General features: G+C 35.7%; 1 protein-coding gene across 1 annotated transcript; it reads left to right on the top strand.

The window, feature by feature from the left end:
- Positions 1-904: 904 nt before the first annotated feature.
- LOC121253577 lies at positions 905-23308 on the top strand. The gene is made up of 6 exons (XM_041153576.1): positions 905-964; positions 1096-1327; positions 1502-1618; positions 9996-10143; positions 10297-10354; positions 23114-23308. The coding sequence occupies exons 1-6, from the start codon at positions 905-907 to the stop codon at positions 23306-23308; spliced, it is 810 nt and encodes a 269-aa protein (XP_041009510.1).
- The last annotated feature ends 190 nt before the right edge of the window (positions 23309-23498 follow it).

Below are 23498 nucleotides of genomic sequence, written 5' to 3'. Positions count from 1 at the left end.
GTTTGAATGTTTAGACATTAACCTTCATTTTCTTTAGTGATAAAATATAAAGTTTCCACTAAGTAGTCTTACTTAGTATTGTCAGTGTGAATGATAGGTTGAAAGAATTGCAGTGACCCTAATAAGAACTGTAAATTCACTATATAACCAAAGGATTACAGTGGCCTTAGTAAGAACTGTAAATGCACTAATAGGACAAGAAAAATAGACTATAATGGTCTTAAAAAAACCATCTTTGTAGACTGACCCAACAAGTTGTCATAGTCTGAGTAGTTGTCCTTGTAGACTAGTCCAAAAGATTACTGTCGTTTTAGTAGGATCTATCATTACATGTGACTAGGGCTCGATGACTACTTAAGATAGTGGGAGTATGGTTAAGATTCAATTAGATTTTATCTCCCAAGAACTTTTAACTTTGCATAAAAATTAGGTTAGAAATTAATAATTAGACATTGTGGCCCAATAGATGATTATGAAGCATTGTGAATTTTTGATTTTGCGACATGTCTATATTATTTTTTTCTAACTTGGATGGACGCGGTATATGTCTTAGGTATTTGTGTGCGTAATATCCCTTTTTGCGCATTTTACAGTGAAATGACATCTAAGATTATAATTGCCGATTTAAACAATGAGAGAAATTGGATGGAGAGAACTATGACATTTGGTATAGCAAGATCCAATATGTCTTAGATGAGTAGGAGATCTTGGACACCTTAACTCACTCATTTAATGAGCTCGAAAAAAGGGACTCGGACCACATAAGAGAAACCAAGAAACCTATGATGAATGGGCTAAAAAGAACCGTTGTGCACACATTATCATGTTAAGCAACGTGCACAATGATCTCATGTGTAAGTTTGAAGCCTATGACACTGCCCAGAAGATGTGGCAAGCAATAAAGATGACGTTTAGGAGAACTTTAGTCACAAGGTTGCATGGATTAATTATAAGGTTTGAAGACGTACTTTGGACACACGATGATGCAACATCTTAGGGCAATGTCATCCATGATCTACGAACTTAAGACAACAATAAACAACTTGACTGACGAGCAATAGGCAGTTATACGTCTTGCTACCAAATTCTTGGGAGATAGTGAGCCAGAATCTGACGCACAATGAGAAGATCAAGGATTTTGATGATGTGTCGCATCACTTGGAGTTTGAGGCTGAGCGCCTAGAGGCTGCTAAGCCCAAACATTCAGTCTATATAGTTGAGTCTGGTTTGTGCAAGGAATTTAGGCCTAAGCACAAGAAGTCTAAGATAAGGGTAGTTACTGGACAAGTGAAGAAAGGATCGGAAATTTCTCAACACAGCAAGAGAGGTAAACGTAGGAAGAAAAAGTTAAAGTTAGAGTGTTTCAACTGCGAAAAGAAAGACCACTTTACTAGTGACTGCATTGAGTCGAAGAATGTACACTCTGACTATTTTCACATTATTTTTGTAACTAGTCATGTGATGTTTGCTCATTCCTATCCTGTGTGAACTGTTGATTCAGGAGCGACCGAGCACATAGCACGAGATCAAGTCAGTTTTGTGGAGTATCGTAGGATTCCAGATGGGAGTCGTGATATCAAGATGGGGAATGGAGTTAGCGTGGAGGTGTTAGAACTCGGTACCTATAAATTGGACTTGTGGGGCGATCACACTCTATTTCTCCATGATGTGCTATATGCTCTCGATATTCGACGAAACTTACTTTCTGTAGTTACTTTATGAAGACTTAGTTTTCAGATTGTATTTAAAAATAATGATGTTTCCTTATATTTGGGCAATGTTTTTTTATGGTTTTGTTTTTTTATCAAACGATTTTATGATAATGAATTTAGATTATTCAAGTAGGAATGAGTCTATTGCTTTTCTTTCTACGTTTAATAATTTGGATTCATATAAATGACATGCTAGACTTGGCCATATAGGGCAAGAAAAAATGACTAGATTAGCTAGAGAAGGCTATATAGGAAATCTCGTTAAGGTTAAGTTGCTCACATGTGAACATTGTCTGACAAGAAAATCTAAGAGAAAATCGTTTGGAAAAGTAACTAAGGCATCTTTTCCCTTGCAATTAGTTCACTCAGACATCTATGGTCTAATGAGTGTGGGGGCAAGACATTTAAGTGTCTACTTCATCATATTTATAAATGATTTTGCACGTTATGGTCATGTCCATCTTCTGTAAGTCTGAATCATTGGAATTTTTTAGGGAATATCTTAAAATGGTTAAGAATCAGTTAGACAAAAACTTAAAAGCTCTAAGGACTGACTGCAAACGTAAATATCTCTCTGGGTAATTTAAAAGATTCTGTGATAAAAAATGAATCAAAAGACACTTGACAATGTCAAGTACGCGTGGCAAAATGGCTTGGCAAAAATGAGAAATCAAACATTGTTTGAGATGGTTAGATCAATGATGACGCAAGCAAACCTACAAATTTCATTTTGAAGGATGCACATTTGGCTGTCATCTACATTCTTAACCAAGTGCCCTTCAAATCAGTATCTTCCATCCCATATGAACTATGGACCGACGAGAAACTTAATTCGAGTAACTTGTGGCCATGAGGTTCAACGAGTTTTGTTCACGATATTTCTCATAAATATGTGAAGTTAGGCCCTAAAAGAAATAAGTGTATTTTTATAAGGTACTCAGAACACTCTAAAGAACATATGCTAACAGGTGAACAATCTGATGGAACTATAACTGAGATTGAGTCACAAGATGTGAATTTCATAGAGGATGAGATTTGCCTCGATTTATCTGATTCTAACTATACTAGCGAACATGGATTTGGAATTATATTAGATGGACGTTAAGACAATATTTCTCAATGGAGAACTAGATGAGGATATCTATATAGATCAACCCATAGACTTTGTGGTCAAAGTTCAAGAGCACAATGTGTGCAAGCTCAAACGATCTATATATGACTTAAAACAATCATATAGATAATGGTATCTCGGATTCCATCGAACCATTCTCTAAAATGAGTTTACGTTTATCACAGAGGACCATTGTGTCTATGTCAAAAGGTCTAAAAAGAGCTTCATTATGTTGTCATTTTATATTGATGGCATACAACTGGTTGGAAATGACAAAAGGATAATAGTCGCCACAAAAGAGTGGTTATCCTTCAATGGCGCAAAAGAAAGTGATTCTAAAATACCTTTCTATGAGTCGCATGGTTGCTGATCCCCTGACAAAACCTATAGCAAGAAATGATTTTGTGGCTCATGTTAGGAATTTAGGACTGTGTAGATTGTAAATGTAATTTTTGTTTTGGTCGATATTGAGATGTAAAATTTCCTTTAGGATACTAATGCAATATGATTTTATTCAGATACACACACAAGGTATATCAACAGGTTTAGATCAGCTCATTCACATGAGTAATCACCTCTAACGCTTGAGTAGCAAGTGGAGATGAGATATTGTTTTCCTAGGTACTTGTCTAAGGGAATAAGTTAGTTGACATAAAGATATGTTATCTTAGTGGGAGCTAAGATAAGGTCTATTGTATTGAAATGATCATGCAGGGTACCCCCACAATCCATGTAGCCTATGGTTAGCCATATGCGAGATCTTCTTTGGCGTCTTGGAGACAAGCAAATGGAAGAACTCGGGTTTGACGCTTAAGGAGCACTAGATTAAGATCTATACGGTGTTGATATAGACATATGCTCTTTGAAAAAAAGAAATTCATCATAGCATGTATTTTATACTACATGTGTTTTATTCAACCAAATAAGCAAGTGAGTAAATGGTTCTTTTCTTTCTCATTGTGTGAGTTTTATATTTTATTAAGTATCTTTTATTTACCTTTGCCTGTGTCATAAGATGGAGTTTGTGACATCTTCTACTTTGGCTTACTGTCTATGACCATGATTGATACGATCTAAAGAGGCATTAGTAGGAAAGCGGTTCAACTAAAGTTAAATAACATGAGGGCGAAGGGAAGACTATTCGACATCTTATCTTCGATAGTGTTTGCCGACTTTGAACTATGGCGCTATACATTGGTAGTGACTAAGGTTGTGAACACGTCGAAATAATTTCGAGGTAGTCAAGCATTGTTATGAGTTTTTTAAACTCAAGAGGGTTCGAAAATACTTGATCTGATACGATCGAATGAGTCTAGGACATGATAAAACACAGAGCACTGGCAATAACTTATTCATCTTTATCTTCATCATTGCATAATGTCTTTAAATTCATCTACATTGGCTTATGTATCTCTAAATTTTTACATAACTAGTTTGAAGAAGTACTATTCACTTTCCAAAAATTATTTTTAATGTTTTTTCTCTCCCCCTACCCATTAAAATCAACTTTTTAGAATTTGCATTAAAATGATTTTGATATATAAAATTTATATTAAGTTGATGATACAAAGTGTTTTTTAGTACATAATAATATTTATTAAGAAAATTGGTTGTTTAGATATATGAAATTGGTAATATTTAGATATATGAAATTTTTATTTTTGAGCACATGGTGCTAATTGTAAAATATATAAAAAATAATAATTTTAAGAAAAAAATAAAAATAAAAATAAAAATAAATTAATATTATTTGGTTCAAAGATGCATAATCCAATGTGGAGGTTTTCTTGATATGCGAAATAAATCTTCAAACGATGTGGCTTTGAAGATACATATAGAAAAACCAATGCTAGTGCTCTTAGAGATGTTGCTATGCTGGTCTTCTCTAAGAGAGATTTGGTATATTGCTTCCAACCTTTCTTTTTGCAGGTGCTCTTAGTGGTCGCACAACTTATATAGTATGAATAAGATTGAGAATGTTAGAGAAATGCATGCCTGAGGTCATGCCCATTGTATACGAGTGAGAGATGTAAGATGGAGAGACGCCCACATGAATAAACCCCTCCTATGCCATAACGGCACGTAATGCATGACTTAATGGCTATGTGTTACATGCTCGAGAATAAAAGTGTCAACGACCACTTTATTGTAAGGATTAAATGCTAATCTTTAAAGCCTAGCGTATGTGATGCACAGGGAGAGCTATATATAGCCCCTTCAGATGGTTCTCTGACAATCTTAAAAAGTACAAAATCTCTTTATATTTTTGTTCTCTCTTGAGAACGTATCTAAGTTGTAGGTGTTTTGAGTGTTATTCTAGTTTATTCTACGTAGTACACTTCATCACCAAGAGGATACACTTGAGGCTTGCTAAATTATTTGTTCAGGCTGCATAGACTTGTGGAGCAACTCAATAAGCTATGCTTAAGGTATTCTGCTTTGCATTCTTGCAGTTTGGATGCTGAGGTGATTTCAGATGACTTGAGTTGATCTATTAATAGTAATATTTTGTAAGTCCCATTGAGTTTTTTTTAATGTAAATATGTAGAGATTTGTGTTTTAATGTACGAAATAGATTGAGATGAGTTTAACTTTGTTATAAGAAATTAAAAAAGTAGTAAGTTCCATCAATGATTAGTTTGAGATGAGTTGAGCTTACTCCAACAACCAAACACAACAGTCTTTTTCAAACAACAATGAATTGTTTTTATTTGTTAATGAAAATGGAAGTTGTTTACTAATACTTACCCAAACAATCGTTGTTAAGTGAGCTCAGAAACTGACAAAAAATTGATCTCTAATTTTTAATTTAAAGAAATGAGCTTTGGAGCTAAAACAAAAATCATCTCACGAAAAGGAGAGGTTTGCTGAAAGTAGTCACAATGTAAAGAAACAATTGCAAGAGGGAAAAATGTGAAGAGAAAAATTTAACTAATTTAGTGGAATATGATTTATGTTAAAAATAATATCAAATCAAAAAATCTTGATTTGATTTTCACAATTATCAAATCACTTGGATTTGGTTTTTATAATGATTAAGATATTTATCTTATCTTAATGTAATTTTTCTATAAATAGGAATCTATATCTTGTATTGAATAACAATTGAGAATAACAAAGATGTAGCCCTCAAAGTCTATCTTCATCCTTCTCTCTTCACCATCTTCTTTTTTATTTTATTTTATTTTCTATCATGATATTAGCACACTTGGTTAACTACAGGCTCAATCCTGTGGAATATTTTTTCTTCCGCTAGTTTTACCTTTCACAAAATTTTCACCGTTCAATTATGTATCATCTCAAATCCATGTATCTGGAGTATCTTTTTTTTAGTTGTGAAAACTTTTTATTGGGTTTTAATCTGTTGTGAGCATTATTTGAAGCCTCATATCTAATTTTGGACTTTTGATTTTGATCATATAGTTGACGTAGCCCGTATATAGCCCATTGTTGGCCACAACTCTAAATTTGATGTTCTAGTTGCTAGCCATTTCATCACAGTATCATCATCTTATCGGCAACCAATTAATGGATATGAAGGTTGCTCTCAAATTTCAAACTCAAGATTTCAAAATTTTCCACTTTGAGTTTGAAGGGGGATGTTGAGGATATTATATTGATTTGATTTGATATTGTCTTGACTTGAATTTCACAGAGTAATTTGATATTATCTTGATTTGAGTTTCATGATGATTAAAATATTTATCTTATCTGATCTCAATGTAATTTTTCTATAAATAGGAATCTATGTCTTGTATTGAATAACAATTGAGAATAGTAAAGATGTAATCCTTAAAGTCTATCCCCCATCCTTCTCTCTTCTCCTTCTTATTTTCTGTTATATTTTATTTTCTATCAATTGCATGTGCATTTTTTAGAAGAACATTATAAAGTTAAGATGTTAATTTATCATCTAAGAGTGTAAAATTGTCTTTCACATTCCATCCAAAATGAAGTTAAATTCGTAAATATAATATAGTTATACCCTAATCCATTTAAAAAATACTCAATTACTCATTGAATCTTTCATTTGTTTTTTAAATCTATATGTGAGGCCCAACCACAAACCAAGGCCCAGCCCATTGAAAAACCGAAGTAATTTTTGTCCCTAATACACAAACCCTATTTCCCTTCCTCATCCAGCCAACCCCTATCATGTCGTCTTCCCCGCCCCTGCAGACTAACCTCAACTCCAACATTTGTTTATCGAACCCTAGCCTACACAGGTGTCTCTAACCACCACCCATCTCCACCAACTGAGGCGCACACTTGGTCCGCCCTTAAGGGCATTCCCATTCTATAAATGGCATGAAAGCCATCTTTTCGTCAACACTGCTATAGCTGAGTACCCCTCCCCGTCGACACCTTCTCACCCTCTCGGTTTCTCCTCTCATTTCTCTTGGTCCCACTCTCCCAGATTTTCCTTCTCTCTCTCGCACTCTTTTTCTATTCTCTCCTATCCCTTTATTTTTTTTTTTTTTGTCAATGACGTCGTTCGATCTAAGGCCACTGGTAAGCTTTGTCAATCTGCTCTCTCTCTCGATCTCCAAGTTTAAACCCGTTTGGGTTCAAAATCCCTAAACTCAGCCATGCTCTTTCCCCCTCCGGTCATTGCTGTCATCACCTTGCCTCGCTGTGCTAGTTTGACATCGGCAACAGTGAGCTCCCTCTCTCTCAATCTCTCTATCCATCTCACTCTCTCAATCCCGTAAAGCCCAAACCTATTTTTGGGTCAAAATCCTTAAATCGTGCCTCATCCCTTTGGCCCCCGTCACTATCTAACCACGCCCTTCCCGTCTGGCATCGCCACAATGAGTCCTCTTTTTCTCTCCAACGCTTTCTCCCTCTCTCTAACTCTCCCCTTGATTAAATCGCCTACCTCCCTTCTTCCCCCTCCCTCCCTCTGTCCAAAACCCACCCTAGCCGATGGGGACATCCACGGGAAGCTGACAACGTGAAGCTCAGGACACTAACGTCCATCCAAAAATTCTCCCCTGCACACGATTGTAAGTGGCTCTTTAAACCAAATTTGAAAATAGGTGTTGTTCAATTTTTGAATTGTGAACATGCTATGTGACCTCTACTTCGGTCATGTGCCTCTGTTATGAGAGTTGTGAATTGTTGTGTTGATCCTCTATTTTGGTCGTGTGCCTCTGTGATGGGAGTTGTGACTTGTTGTATTGGTTCTCTATTTTGGCCATGTACTTCTGTGATGAGAGTTGTGAACTGTTGTGTTGGGTGTCTGATTTAAGCCTTGCACCCCTATGACTAGAGTTGTCAATTGATGTGTTGGTTATTTGTTATGGGAGTTGTGACTTGTTACGTCGATTCTTTGTTTTGGTCGTGTGCGTTTGTGATGAGAGTTGTGAACTGTTGTGTTGGGTTTCTAATTTGGGCCTTGTGCCCCTGTGATGGGAGTTGTGAATTGCTGTGTTGGTTCTCTGTTTTGGTTGAGTGCCCCTTTGGTGGGAGTTATGGATTGCTATGTTGGGTTTCTGATTGGGCCTTGCACCCCTATGGTGAGGATTGTGAACTACTATGTTGGTTTTTTTATTTGGGCCATGCGCCTATGTGGTGGGGTTGTTGTGGTTGGTTTTGGGTTGGTTCTCGGGTGCTCTGTTGAACCCGTACTTATTGTCTATTTAATTATTTCTGTTGCATAAATAGTGTTGTAAATTTCTTGTTTTAATTCTTGTATTATCGAGTTATGTTGTTGAGATTCTTCCCTCGTTCGTACTATTTTTCAGTCGTAAAGAGGTGATGAAATTTTTCACTTTTGCACTGGTTTTACAACTTGTGAATGTTTGATGGGAATTTCCTCCTTTGCACTGAATTACAGATTATGAATGCTTGTTGGAAATATCCACTCGTGAATTGTTTTTCATCATGTAATTGTTGTTGAATTTCTTATTATTGGGTTGTTGATAACATTTAAAGCACTTGCTAAAATTTTTGTCAGTGGGTTATGAATTAGCATGTAAATTGAATTCTATAATGTTTATGGATTTATGGGTTAAATGGTTTTATGTGGGTGTGTGAGTGGTATTATTTTAATGGATTTTCTCTGGTCATTCGAGAGTGCATAATACTGAGTGAAATCCCCGTCCCTTGGGTTGTCGTTGGGTGACAACATGCTTGGACAAAATGGTTGACCGTTACTCTATGTTTAATTTATTTAAATGTGAAATTTCAATTATCATCTTTCCTAGCAACAATTACTTGCATAATTTTCATTTTCACCTGTATGCATCTTTGGGTATTGGTCTCAGTTTCATTTACTGAGATTTTTTAAAATCTCACCCTTATAGTTCCACACTCATTAGAACCGTAACTTTTGATGCAGATGGAAAATTTGGTGGTAGTTATGGGCATGGAGACGACATAGTTAGAGGCTTGAAGATCGGAGCTCTTTCCCCACTTTGTTAAGTTACCATGTTTGAATTTTATTGAAAAATCAGATGATTATAATTATTTTTTTGCTCATGGTTTGGAGAAATGTGGCTTATGGATATTTTGATTATGACGTATTTTAAATTTTCTAGTATTGTTATTTAGATTTAATGACTACAATTTTTATTATTTTTTCAGTGTGAATTAATTACACATTCTTTATTGAGCATGTGAGCACACACTTGTTATTACAACATGCAAGGACATCCCGACGTTACGACTTTTGCCGATCCAATTCGCATGAGAATTGGGGCATCACAATAGGGTTTCAGAAGAAAACAAATTTTGTACTCAAGTTAGTATTTTGAATAAAATGGTCCTTCCGTCCCTAAATCAAATGAAAAAAAAATAAATATATATATCTAAAAAAAAACCGAAGGCAGAAAATTTTCTTAATGAATTTCTTACCCAAAAAAACCTGGCTTCTGAGTCCGATTGAGTTACCGGATCTTTTCCGTGTAATTGGAAATAAAAACCATAATCCACTTCTCATTTGCGTTAACCCTATAAATAAATAGACAAATAATTCCTCAACCCTCCCTTGCTTTCACATACCATACCAGCGCGCAGCCGCGAAGTGAGATTTGGTTTCTCAAATATTCAACCATGGTGAATGTCCTCTTCGCTATCAAGTTTGCCTCTCTTTTATTTGCTTTCCTGAGAGCCAAACAGACCTTTCAATCACTAACGCTTAATCGTTCTATCTTTGTGTTTTTATCAAGCGAATGTGGAAGCCGACGTTGCGGTGCCAGGGCAGCCGAAGAAGAGAACGTTCAAGAAGTTCAGCTTTAGAGGTGTCGATCTGGACGCACTTCTCGACATGTCCACCGACAAGCTTGTCAAGCTCTTCCACGCCCGCGCTCGCCGAAGGTGATTTAAGAGGAAGAGCCTCGAAGCTTAATTTCCATTTCTATTTTGAAAATTAAGCAAATATGTATGCGTATAGTCACAGATGTATGCATATTTTGAAGTATATGTGTTTGATTGAATGCATATTTATGTCATATGCTGATTTGGCATTAGGTTTCAACGCGGATTGAAGAGGAAGCCAATGGCGTTGATAAAAAAGCTGCGTAAGGCAGTCAGTGATTATTTTCGTGTTTTCTACGTCTAATAGTTGGCCTTTTTTTTTTATTATTTCTGTGTTTTTGACATATGCTAGTTGGCCTTGTTGATTCATGGGTTGCGTACCCTGGTAATGATACCACTGAGTTAAAATTTTATGAACACGACTCTTTGTAAATCGTATATCAAAATGATCAAGATGACCAATACAGAGTAGAATAAAGGCCAATTAGTATGGCCTATGAAAGACATCAAAGCACAAAACCAGCCACGAAAATCACAAAAAAAAAAAAAAAAAAGAAGAAGCAAATTAAAGCAACTCTGACATTGATAGATTGTGCTTTTAGAAAGCAAAGTAATTAACAGATAAGACTGTCATTTGCTTAAGCTTTACCTAAAAGTGTCATAAAAGTCTTTCTAAAATTAATCGCGTGCCAATTCTCAACATAAAATAGAGACTTCGCAACATACATATCCAAGAATTTGATCAATAAATGGAGAAAGTTGAAGAGGATAAAATCTACTGTATGAAAAATAAATAAGACAGAATAACCTCAAAAAATAAAAAATAAAAAAATTCGATCTTGGTACGGGATGAAAAGAAAGGAATCTAATCAATCCTTTTCTAATTTCAGGATCTATGAGATTTGAGGAACAATGATGTTTGGAAACATTTTTCATCTCATCCCATTTTATCTTATCTCATTTCCTTCCCAAACATCATTCAAATACAAACACTTTCAAACTAATCATTACAACTTTCCCAACTTTTCAAATAAAAAATAAAAAATAATTCAATTTTTTCAAATCTCAAAATAAAAATAATATTAAAAAAATTATATTCTAACAATATTTTAACTTTTAATATTTTTTATTCAACTTTTTCTCTTGTATTTTCCAAAACCAAATAAATACTTATCTCAAACTATCTCACTACTATTCACAAATCATCTTAGTATTTACAAAATTTTTATCACATCTCATTTTTCAAACATTCCCGAAAACTTAAAATTAATAGAGTTTGAGATAGTTTTAACGTCTTAGTAGGCATAAGAGAAATTCAAAAAATGTGATTATCTTTTCAATTTCCTTTTCTTTCTTTTTTTTTAAAAAAAAGCCACCTAATTTGGCTGGACTATCCTAAGCCCAAGATAATGAAATTATTAAGGTATAGTTAAATGGGTTTGAGCAATCTAACCCAATGAGCTTAACATTCAACTGGGCGTAAAATAAAGTATGTTACATAAATATTGGATCTGGACCTTATACTATTTAATGCTGTCCAGACAATGGACGATGTGGACTTCTCATTAGTGTTTTAAATTTCGTACCGTACCGGTCGGTACGGCCGAAATTTTTCGTACCGGCCGTCCGGTTAGTACAGGTACTATATCTGTTTCATACCGGCCAAAATACTGACCATACCGGCCTCAATTTCGGCCTATGTGTGTTTTTTTTCATTTTTTCAAACTACAAGCTTATTTTTTAACCCCTAATTCAGACTAAACTATTTATAATTTATATATATATATATGTATTTATATATAATTTATTTATATATAGACTATTATTTTGGAATATAATTTTTATATATAATTTATTTATATATCGACTACCCCGAAACGCTATCTCGAAACGGTACCGGTATCGAAATATTTCGTTTTAGTACCTTGACCGCTACGACGTCCGGTACGGTATTCAAAACATTGTTTCTCATTGACATTTAATAATGTGTTGGAAAATTAATGAGGATCGAGTTCAATTGGTCATGGAAGGTATGTTTTACTTCCATTCACAGCCATAATCACACGCTAGAGGGCATCTCTACCTTGTCGTGCAAAGATTAAGGCCCCGTTTGAATATAGAAACGGTTTTATCTTATCTCATATCATTATTATGACTTTTTCAAATTCTTACTCAAAATATAATAAACAATTCAATTTTTCAAATCCCAAAACAATAATAATATTAAAAAATAATATTCTAACAATATTTTATTTAACTTTTAACTTTCATATAAAATCATTTCATCTCATCTTACTATCCAAACGGGCCGAAAGGAGTGTCTTTGTAGAGTTTACTGCAAAGAAGTTTACTAGTGCTGTGGAAATTTTAGCCTTTGGGGCATGCATAGTCTTAGATGAGCATGTTGTCTTATAGTAGTACAATCTTATTATTGCAATGCAAATTGAATGGTAGCTTGGGAGCTGATTGCTTTATCTAAATTCATGGGCCAGGCTGGTTTGACTTGGTTTGTTTACAGCTGCTTTTTTCTTATTTTCTGCAACTTTTTATTTTCTTTTGCAAGTCTATGTGCAGCCACGGTAGAACAATAATAAAATCATTAATAAACTAATTTTCTTGCTGACTATTATAGTTAATTGTAGAGGTTTGGTTTCCCTCGAAGTAAACCAATTTTTTATTTGATTTCTGTTGAAGTAAAACCAATTGGAGATTTGACACTTGACATGCTTCTTGTCTTGAAGCTCACTTGGTGTCCTCGAGATCCAAGCAAGAAAAAATGATAAAAGTGATGAGAGAGATGTGTTAAGCATCAGCATTCCTTGCTACAATTGCTGGTCTCCATTAGTTCAAAAATTTAGTTCAAGCAAAAATTTAGTTCCTCCTTGACTGAAAAACCTATGTTATAAAGCCAAATTCTGTCCCTCTTTACTTGAGGTGTGTGGTTTTTGTTCCTCTAGAAGTTGGGATTTTTGGGAATGGAATATATTTCTAGATATTGACATAACTCAGCACTCTCTTGAGAAGGGTAGGGATAGATCATCGTGCTTAATGGTGATAATTAGACATAGAATAAGAAGATATGGATGTCTTGAAGAATGCGCTCAAGCTTATTTATAATTAAGTTGCATCATGCTCAATGAGTGGGTCCTTGCTATGTAAGAAGCACAATTTGTTAGGAACTCTAAGGATGGAATGGTGTCACAAAATGTGAACAAGATGTTGTAACACCCATTCCTATAGGTACAGAATGTTACGTACATTCCTAGCATAATGCTAGGTAAAGAGATTCGACACCATAAAAAACAAATACCTCATTTATTGAATCATAAACTAACTTAGTGCAACAAAGTCTCATAATATAAAAGCTAAAACATACAAATAACATAAACTAGTTCTATGTATCAAAATTAGTTATTCAACTGTATAATTATAACTAGACCCATGTGGCACTAACACTTCTTCAAGGTCTAAGTCTCTGGAAGAATAATCTACTAATGGCACTCTTGCTCTGTATCCACGAAATCATCATCTGGGACGTTAAAACATAAAATAGAGAAACAAACAAATGAGTCGAAGACTTAGTAATAGCAAATCATATTGTAAACTTAACTTAGCTTAACGTTAGACTTAATTTTGAAAACTTACATACATCGTCACACATACACATAACATATAGATCATTCATTAGTAACATAAGCGGAATCAAACATATTATAGCAATACATGTAACATGGATGCATGAATGATTGACTCCATGCATTTCCTATAATTCATACATAACTTATTCATCTTGTCTTTCATAACATACGTGGATCGGTCCAATAGTCGTCGACTGCATAAATCATAAGGTGAACCACGCTTGGGTCTATGGTATCGTATAACATATCATAACCAATAGTGAAACACGATTGGGTCTATGTTATCACATAACATATAGTGAACCACTGATACGAACCAAGGTGAGCCTGCTCTTAAAGATCATTTGCAAGTTTCAGATGAGCCAATTACAAGATCAAGAGCCAGGAAAATCAAGGAAGCAATATAAGGATTGTTGCAATCTATTTGGGATAAAGCTGCCAAGAGCCCAACACTTAAGATGGGCTTGAAAGAAGGAGAACCAGTTTTCATCCACTTGTTTCAAGCTATGGAAGACAACTAAGGTTTCAAGAGGTTACTGTAGCATTATTGTAAACGCGGCACTGTAGCCGCGACACTGTTCAACAAGGACATTTTGGAAAAAATGGGCTTTATTTTAGCTAGAGTTTTAATTAGGTTTGGTTTAAAAACTCTTTGTAGCCTCATTTGAAGCTCTAGACAATATTGAATTTTTATTGTGAGTTGAGTTTACACTTGTTCTTGATTGAATTTTTAAACTTATCAAAGGTAAATCACAACCTTTGTAGTGTTCCTCCTAGCCTTATCTCTAAGTCATGTCTTCCACAGCTTAAATCAAGTGGATTAAAACTGATTCTCCTTCTTTTAAGCCCATCTTGAGTGTTGGGCTCTTGCTAGCTTTATCCCAAGTGGATTGCACCAATCTTTGCATTGCTTCCTTGATCTTCTTGGCCCTTGATCTTGTAATTAACCCATCTGGAACTTGCAAAAGATCTTTAAGAGCAGGCCCACCTTAGTTCCTATCAACCACGATTGAGTCTGTGGCACCGCATAACATATCAAAACATGTGGTGAAACATGCTTGAGTCTGTGTCACCTCAAAACATCATATCATGCATGTGGTGGACCATGCTTAAGTTTTTGGCTTGCATATCTACCCATAACATAAGGCCAAACTTAAAGCTTACTTTTCATTCATTTGTCTTCTTACTAACTTTCACAATGCAACTCTTACTTAAAAAAAAAAAAAAAAAAAAAACCTTTCACAATGTGAACATGTTGACTTCATGAATTTATATGGTGTGACATACTCTTGTGCATGGCATAACGTTAAACATGGCCTATTAACATGAGCCTTATGTAACATAGCATAGCATAGACATGGCATAACATAATTTGAACATTACATGGCATACATGTGATTTTCATGACATATCATCCATTCTAACAACAATCCATATCAGCATAGCATACATAGTCTCATTCACAAGCATATCATTGTAATTCATCGAGGTTCATGAAAAGGAGCTAACCTTGAATTGGCTCGTAGCGTAGAATAGGTAAACATCACATTTTTCATGCAAAACAGAATATTTACAGCACACATAAAGTTATGATCATGCTACTTACCTTTTAGCGCTGTTTCTTGAATCTCACTTTGTAGTTCCGAAGCACTAATCATCACTAACATTTCTAAAAAAACGTGTCATAGCATTCGACTTAATTAATCACATGCTAGGGAAATTAATCTAATAAAATATTTGGTTATATACTAAAATTAATAACTACAAATATCATATAATTATTTAAATGCTAATATCATATTTAATCTTTCAAATATACTTAGTAGCGTAGATTAGGCTTTATACAAATCTTTTAGACAAGCTGTAGAAATCTCACTTTATAACATAGGTTTAATCACGTTCAAAACGTTTCGAAATAACATCTAAACCCTTATAATATAATGTTGTAAATTGGTTTGTAAAAAGATTAATCCTTAACCATTTTCTGAGAAAAATAAGGTTTTTGGGCTAATATTTGCCCAAGTGCCCATGTAAAACAATATTAAAGGTTTTCTGTAAAATACCACCAGTCCAATTTGAACATCAAGCCCACACGAAGGCAGGCAGGCTGCTTAAAATGTTCTAACCGCTTTTGAAATATAATAAAACCAAGCCCACGTGAGAAATCAGCCCATTTAAATTAACAAAAAGCACCTAGCTAAATGGGATTAAGGCCCAAGGCCCACTTTCCATTTTAAAGATACACTATGGAGATAGCAAGGAGTTGAGCCACATACACACAAACGGGAAGCCATGGTCGTGGGACAGAGGAATTTGGGACTCATTGAGAGAGAAGTCTGAACGCAACGGTGGCTCTAGCGGCTGGACTGAAATCGAAAGTCAAGGCAGCCCCTTCTGGTTGTGACGGAGAAAATCTGAGAGAATAAATTTTTGTGGTCTATTAGACTAAGAACCACGTTGGGAAGAGAAAGAGGAGAAAGAATCCGATGTGGGCTTACCGGAAGGTGTGAGTTCGACAAAAGGCAACAGGTCGACAGTTTCTGTGGCTGTCCGAGTACCTCCAACCCTTGTGGTGGTTGAGGGTGGCTGAAACAAAATATACATAGGTGGTTTTGGTTATTGATGATGGAGAGAGAAAATGATAGAGAAGAGGTCTATGGGGTCGACGCACGTCGTAGGGGAAGGAAAGCTTATCGACGGTGTCTTCTGTGATGGTTTCCGGCGAGGAGAGAGCCTCGATTTGCTGTGAGGAAGGCTACAGGGCTTTTGTTTATAGGGCTTGTTGTGAGAATGGGCTTGGCCGCAAGATTGCTGTTGGTTTGATGGAGAGGAAAATTGTGGGGGAAAAAGAGTATATATATATATATATATATATATATTTATATAAAGGTTTCTTTGATGTGTGAAAAATTGTTGGGGTTGGAAACAATTTCCATCTCATCTCATTTTCTTCCCAAACATCATTCAAACATAAATACTAATACTTTCAAACTAATCATTACAACTTTTTCAAATTTTCAAACAAAAAACAATTCAATTTTTTTAAATTCTGAAACAAAAATTATATTAAAAAATTATATTTTAACAATATTTAAAGACGGGTCATGCCTCAGAGTTTCAGAATGAGGGGGTTTACAAATCACCACTTAGGACCCGCTTGTAGAGATGCATAATTCTTTAAAGGAGATGGAAACCCAACTGGTCGAGTTGAAGGCAGCAATAACTTGCTTGTCTACGAAAATAGACCTAATTTCAGTTGGAGACAACAGAGTCGTAAGAAACAAGACGGGCCCGAATCCATTAAACTCTAAAGGAAAACGGAAAATCGGATTCGGCCCTGTCCTCATAACCAGATCGAGGAGAGTATATGGGGTTAAAGGGAAATCTAGAATATTTGAAGCGGGGTCTACATCCAATATTGGCGTTGAGACATCAGTAATGGAATGCCATTCGCCTCTTGTTACATCCATAGTCATTGAAAAAACTATGGTTCCCTCATCGGAGTTGAACGAAAATGGTGTACTGCCGAGGTCTGAAAGAGATGTAGAATCCGATACCACCCTAGAGGTGAAGGAACTTGTTGTCACCCCAGAATCTCCAATGGGCTTGAAACCATTTGAGAGAACCGATGAAGTTGCTGGAGAACCAATGAGCTTGGCATTGGTGCCTTGTATAGAGGAATGTCCAGAGGCGAGAGTGCAGTTGGATGCTGTGTCTGAGGATAATGTTGCTCCTTTGGTCTCTCTTCCTCCAATAGCAGATTGGATTCTGCCTAAAGTTAGCGAGATTCAGCAGTTTGTGAGAATTTTACATGGAGGATGTGAAAGACCAATTTAAAGAACTAATCACTGTGATTGAGGCAAGCCACGCGCTTGAAACCAAATCAAGTTTCAAGAAAAGCAGGGAGTTACAATGTCTTCATTGGGCAATCAACTACGACACTAAAAGTGGTAGCTCAACTAGAGGGAAGTCCAAAGGGAGGGCATTGTGAAGTTTTAGTTCTAAAGGAGGAAATAAGAGGTTGGGGTTGGGTTTTCGGGTAGTGTTTTAGTTCTACGGGAAACAAGGGGTTGGGGTCGGGCTTAGTGTATTTTGGATTTTTTTCAAGAGTTTTTTGGGTCATTGGGGTCAATGGGCAAGGTGTTTTCTTGTATATATCAGTGTACTTTTTTTATATATAATATTTTTACTTATCAAAAAAAATATTTTTTATTCAATTTTTTTTCTTCTTTCTCAAAACCCAATAAATACTTAAACTCTCTCATTACTATTCACAAACCATTTTACTGCTATTTACAAAATTCTCATCTTATCTCATTCTCCAAACATCCCCTTAGGAAGGTTTTGCAATCTAGGAAACCAAAACTGATAGATATGGGCATGTGGAGAGTGGAAGAATCTCACTCAAATAAACCACTATCTCAAAATTGATCTTTAATAATAATAATACTGAAAATAATAATACTAATTATAAACTAGCAAAAATGATAATAATAATCCTAAAACCCTTAACTTAGAACCTGTATGTTACAGATGTAGACAAAGGCAACCTTGGGGTCAAGGTTGTTGAAGGGAGGTGGAATGTTGTGGTCCAATATTATTTGATTAATAATTATTATTATTGTTATTATTATTATTATTTATGTTGGGGAACCTCTCCAAGGCAGGGCCTTTCAAATCCACCCCTGCAGAGGAAACTTCGGTCCCGTGCACCGCACCCTCGGAAATTTTCCTACACGAAACTAGTAGTAGTTATTTGGGTATTTTGTTTGTGATAAAATTTGGGAAAAAGGCCAAGCCTCTTGATAACTCAGTTTACTTGATATGTTAGGAGTTTTATGTTGTTTAGAAATTGAGTAGAATAATTCACAGTTGAACATTAATATAATCATTGGTGAAGTAATTTTCTTGTCGAGTATTATAGTTAACTGTGGAGGTCGATTCCCCTCAAAGTAAACCAAATGGAGATTTGATTTCCCTCAAATGAAATCAGAAAACTCATTTCTTCTTGTTAAGCTCCTATCAAAATCTAAGAATCTTTTTTTTTTATAAGTAAAATCTAAGAATCTTTAATTAGGCACTTCTTGGGAAATGGCTATGGTGGTACCATTAGAAAGGGGAGTCTTTGGGGCTATTATTGAGTCGAAGTATAGGAGCTTATTGTGTTTTTTTTTTTTGGGGGGGGGGGGGGGGGGTGAAGTGAGGGTTGCGCATGGTGTAAGTTTGTGGAAGAATATTAGAAATGGATGGGAGGTATTTGCTTGTTTTATTAGCTTCGCTTTTGGAGAGGGATCAAGGATCAGATTTTTGTATGATACTTGGTGTTGTAATTCTACCCTCAAGATTGTGTTTCCTTCTCTTTTCCAAATGGCTCATGATCAAGAGGCATCAATGTCAAATCCTTTAGACAACTCTAGTGGATCCTCATAGTGGAATGCTTGTTTTCTTAGAGCTGCCCATGATTAGGAAATTGGAGTTATTTCCGAATTTCTCATTTTATTGTATGCTTTGAACATTCGTAGTATCAAGGAGGAGAGGATGCCATGGATAATATTGGGAATAGGAAGTTCATTGTGTGATCTTTGTACAAGGCTTTATTATATCAAAATCATATTTTGTTTCTTTGGAAGTGCATTTTGGAGAAGTAAGGTGCTGCCTAAAATTGTTTTCTTTGGTTGGACAGCATCTTTGGGGAAAATATTGACTATGGACAATTTGAGAAAGTGTGGACTCATTGTCCATGCTTGTAAACTCCTCAATACTTGTAAACTCCGAACGATCCTATTATAGATATATCTTAGCCCTGGACATTCCAAGTTAGAATCGTGGGCTTCATAATACAATTGGTTTTCCCTCACTCTAGTCTTCCACGACTTGGACTACCTCCTTTAGCGTCATGGTTGATTGTCCAAGTAAGACGCTTTAACTCACTGCTCTTCTTAGATCTTGATTTTGTTCCTAGTAAATGACCCACCTCAATTGCAGTGAGTACTGCCGTGAATTGGTCCTCAAAATCCTCCACATGTAATCTCCACACACTGCTATATCTCGTTGATCGGTGGAAGAGATATCAGGGGGACAACATTTTCCACAGACTCAGCTCCAAACTGTAGACCAAGCCCTAAATATCTCATCCACAATGCCATTGTTGCTATCACCACCTTGTCCAAAGCTATGTGTCGACCCCCAAGATACTTGAAGAGGTACCGAGAAACTGGCTCCCTCTGTCATGGGTGGTGGAGCCATGGTCCCAAGTCTCGGCAATATCTCAGGTTCCTTCACCTCCAGTGTGGGTGCCGTCATCTCAACGGAGGGAACATTGAAAGGGGGTGCGCCACTCACCGACGATCCTTTATGTGCTACTTTGATAGGTGCTACACCTCCCTAAGGTTCAGTGTTACACCATTTTCCTTCAACACTAGCGTGAATGCCGTCATTTCATCAGAGAGAACATTGACTAGGGGTGTAGCACTCGTAGACACTTTTGTGTCACCTGTAGCGGAGAGCAGTCTATTTTGGCTATCTCTATACTGATACCTGACGTAAAACACACTTCGAATATCGTTATCATTGACCCAATTCTCCTTTTGACCTGCCACTCTCCTAGGTCTAGATATCAAAATTGGGCCAAACCCAACTTTACTTTTTTCCTTTATCCAATTTTATAGGATTCAGCCTATCGCTTATCTCGCTATACCACCCCCTTCCCGTAGATTAGGAATGTCATGTACATACACAAATAAAACCAGGCAAGAGACTTGCATAATTTATTAAATATGAAATTCATAAAAGATTTATTAAAATAACCTGTGTCCTAAACAAACTAAATAAAATGATTGTCATAAAATAAAATTCACTAAAGTTCACTAGTATTCTCCTTCTAAGCTTGGCTTGCTTGCTAGTAATCATCATCCTCACTTGGGTAGTTAAAAATATGAAATAAAACTAAAATGAGTCGAAGACTCAGTAAGATACCCATTACAATGTAAATATAATAAACGTAAGGATTTTCATTAAATTTTTCAAGTTGAGAATTAAAAATTATGATTATTCGTACTCATATTTATGTTATGCATGACTTGTCTTGATTTATCTGAATTAATTGATTGATTTGATCCATCTGACTGGCCAACACATTTAACCCCATGTACAAGGTTGTCCACCGGCCCCACATTCTGCGGCCGCAAGGGGAGCTGCTAAGTAGTATTTTGGCATTCTATGGTGGACCACGTTTGAGTCTGTGACTTGCACATTCACCCATGAATTTGCATTGGTACCATGCATATGAATGACCATATTATTAAACTAATTTGATATTGTATTTGATTATAAGAAAGTTTACGTGTCTTATGCAACTTAAGATGCATGACATACATAATACGTATATACTTAGAAAATGCTAAATTAAACATGATGCGGAATTAACATGATCATGTATTATGATGAATGACATGCTTGCATAAATCATGACATGTTTGATACATAAAAATTGACTGACAAAGAATTGGATTTAATAATAATTTATCTAAACTAACTAATGTGTGCCGATCCTAATTTATGATCAAGTGACTTATCTCGTTGCTTTGCTTCCTAGATCTTATTTCGTAACTCGTTACCTATACGAAGTACTAAATGCTATTAACATTTCTAGAAAAATGTATCTTAGCATTCTGATTAATTAATTACATTTCAAGAATATAATTAATAATTATTCAGTTATACTAAAATAACTAAATAGTGAACTCATAACATATTTCTTTATTTTGTAATTAAAAATATAACATAATAATTTCATCAAGCCTGTCAAAATAAAAAATAGATAATTGTTCCGATAACTAGACTTGATTATACTAAAAATTCAATTCCTTGAAGTTTATTACTATAATCAAACCATAAGTTAATATTTGATAATATAATTTAAACTCTTAAATATTTTCTGGGCTAGCATAATTATTCAAGTAAAACTGAGCTGAATTAAGCCTAACCCAACTTAAAAATAGTTTCTGAAATAATTAATTTATGTCCATTGAAACTAAGTTGAAATTGGACCCAACTAAAACAAAAGCCCATGTGATTTCAGCCCATCTAAAAAAGTCAGGGTCATTTTGGTAATAATACTTAAAAAGCTTCCCAACTTTTATAGGAGGGCTACACCTCAAGGTGCTTTTATTGGAAATTTTGTAAATGATAAGGTGTCATTTATTTTTGTAAATGAGATGAATTGAGATAAAAATTTAAAGTTAAAAAAAATATTGTTGGAATATATTCTTTTAATATTATTTTTGTTTTAAGATTTGAAAAAATTGAATTGTTTATTTTATTTTATGTGAAAATTTGAAAAAATTGTAATGATTAGATGAAATAAAATAAAAAAAATATGTTGAAAAGTTTTGTAAAAGTGAACGAAGCCTATAAAATCTACACGTGATTGACCGACAGGAGTTAGAAGCATAAAAGCCCATTTTATGTTGCAAGGAACAAAGCCTCCTCTGGAGCAATGAAGGAACCGAGAACACTTGGGGAGAAATATGCGTGCAATAGATCCTTAATGAGGGAGGTAGAGGGCGACAGAACAATGGTTGGGCTGAGATCGATGGTGGCGAACGCGGTGGAAGGGCACTGAGAGATGCAAAACCACTTACCACGCCCAGCCCATCAAGTTTTGCTGATAACATAGCAACCGCTGCCCCTTTAACTCGGCAAGCTGGTTTTGCATCTCTTTCAATGTATTGAGCATCTCTCTTTCAACCATACTGTCACTGGGAAGATCAAACCATCCCTTGTTGCGTAAGAAACAGTTCTTAAGCTTTCAGAGGAGTTAGACCCCATGTGACCTGCATTCTGTCCGTGCGTGATTTCACAGTTTCCCTTCTTACCCCTATTATCAAACTGAGTCACCGAAGCATGACCCGTATTCAAAGCGTCTGCACATGATCACCTCACCACCGTGGTTGCACTCGAATCTTTTTTGCTTCAGCTCCATATTGTTCTTCTCATGAGCAGAAGTGTTATTTTGGATTTTTCCCAATGACCCATCTCCATGAATGCGAAAAAAACAGAGCAACGAATCTGTCTAACTTGACAACAAATTTCTCCCAACCCAGGCCTTCCATACCCTTCCGGAATGACTAGAACACCTCGCCAACCTCTTCTACCGTATTTGGTTACAGTTAAAAATCTACCATGTACATTGGAGCATTGTTGAGCCAGGAAGGCTCTGTTTTCTTTGCACGTGTTTTATGAATTTTGACTGTCTCTCCACCTGAAACATTGCTTCCAGCGTTGCTAGGGGTGATACCCGCACATGATTATAATAACTTTGTATATGTAGCTAATTGCTGACCAAATACAGGGATATTTTCATGTTAATGGTGGTCTTATGATTGGAACAGAAACGTGAGGCACCACCCGGTGAGAAGCCAGAGCCAGTTAGGACTCACCTCCGCAACATGATCATTGTACCTGAAATCAAGCCAGAAATGATTGGACATTATCTAGCTGAATTCTCAATCAGTTACAAGCCTGTCAAGCATGGAAGGCCCGGCATTGGTGCTACCCACTCCTCCAGGTTCATTCCTCTCAAGTGAAGATTTTGCACGTCCCTTGAAATTGCTTTCCCTTTGTTTTACTGTCCAAATGATCTATGACCACGTGTGTTGATCAACAGGTTCTTGACCTTCTACTTTGTTTCTTATGTTTTATCTAATATACATTAGAAGTAGATATTACGTTATTAATTATTTTGGTGTCATCTACATTTTTGTCGGAATTTAGTTA

The sequence above is a fragment of the Juglans microcarpa x Juglans regia genome, chromosome 2S (assembly GCF_004785595.1).
Source record: "Juglans microcarpa x Juglans regia isolate MS1-56 chromosome 2S, Jm3101_v1.0, whole genome shotgun sequence".
In the NCBI taxonomy this organism is placed as follows: domain Eukaryota; kingdom Viridiplantae; phylum Streptophyta; class Magnoliopsida; order Fagales; family Juglandaceae; genus Juglans; species Juglans microcarpa x Juglans regia.
This window is presented reverse-complemented; position numbering and strand designations above follow the sequence as displayed.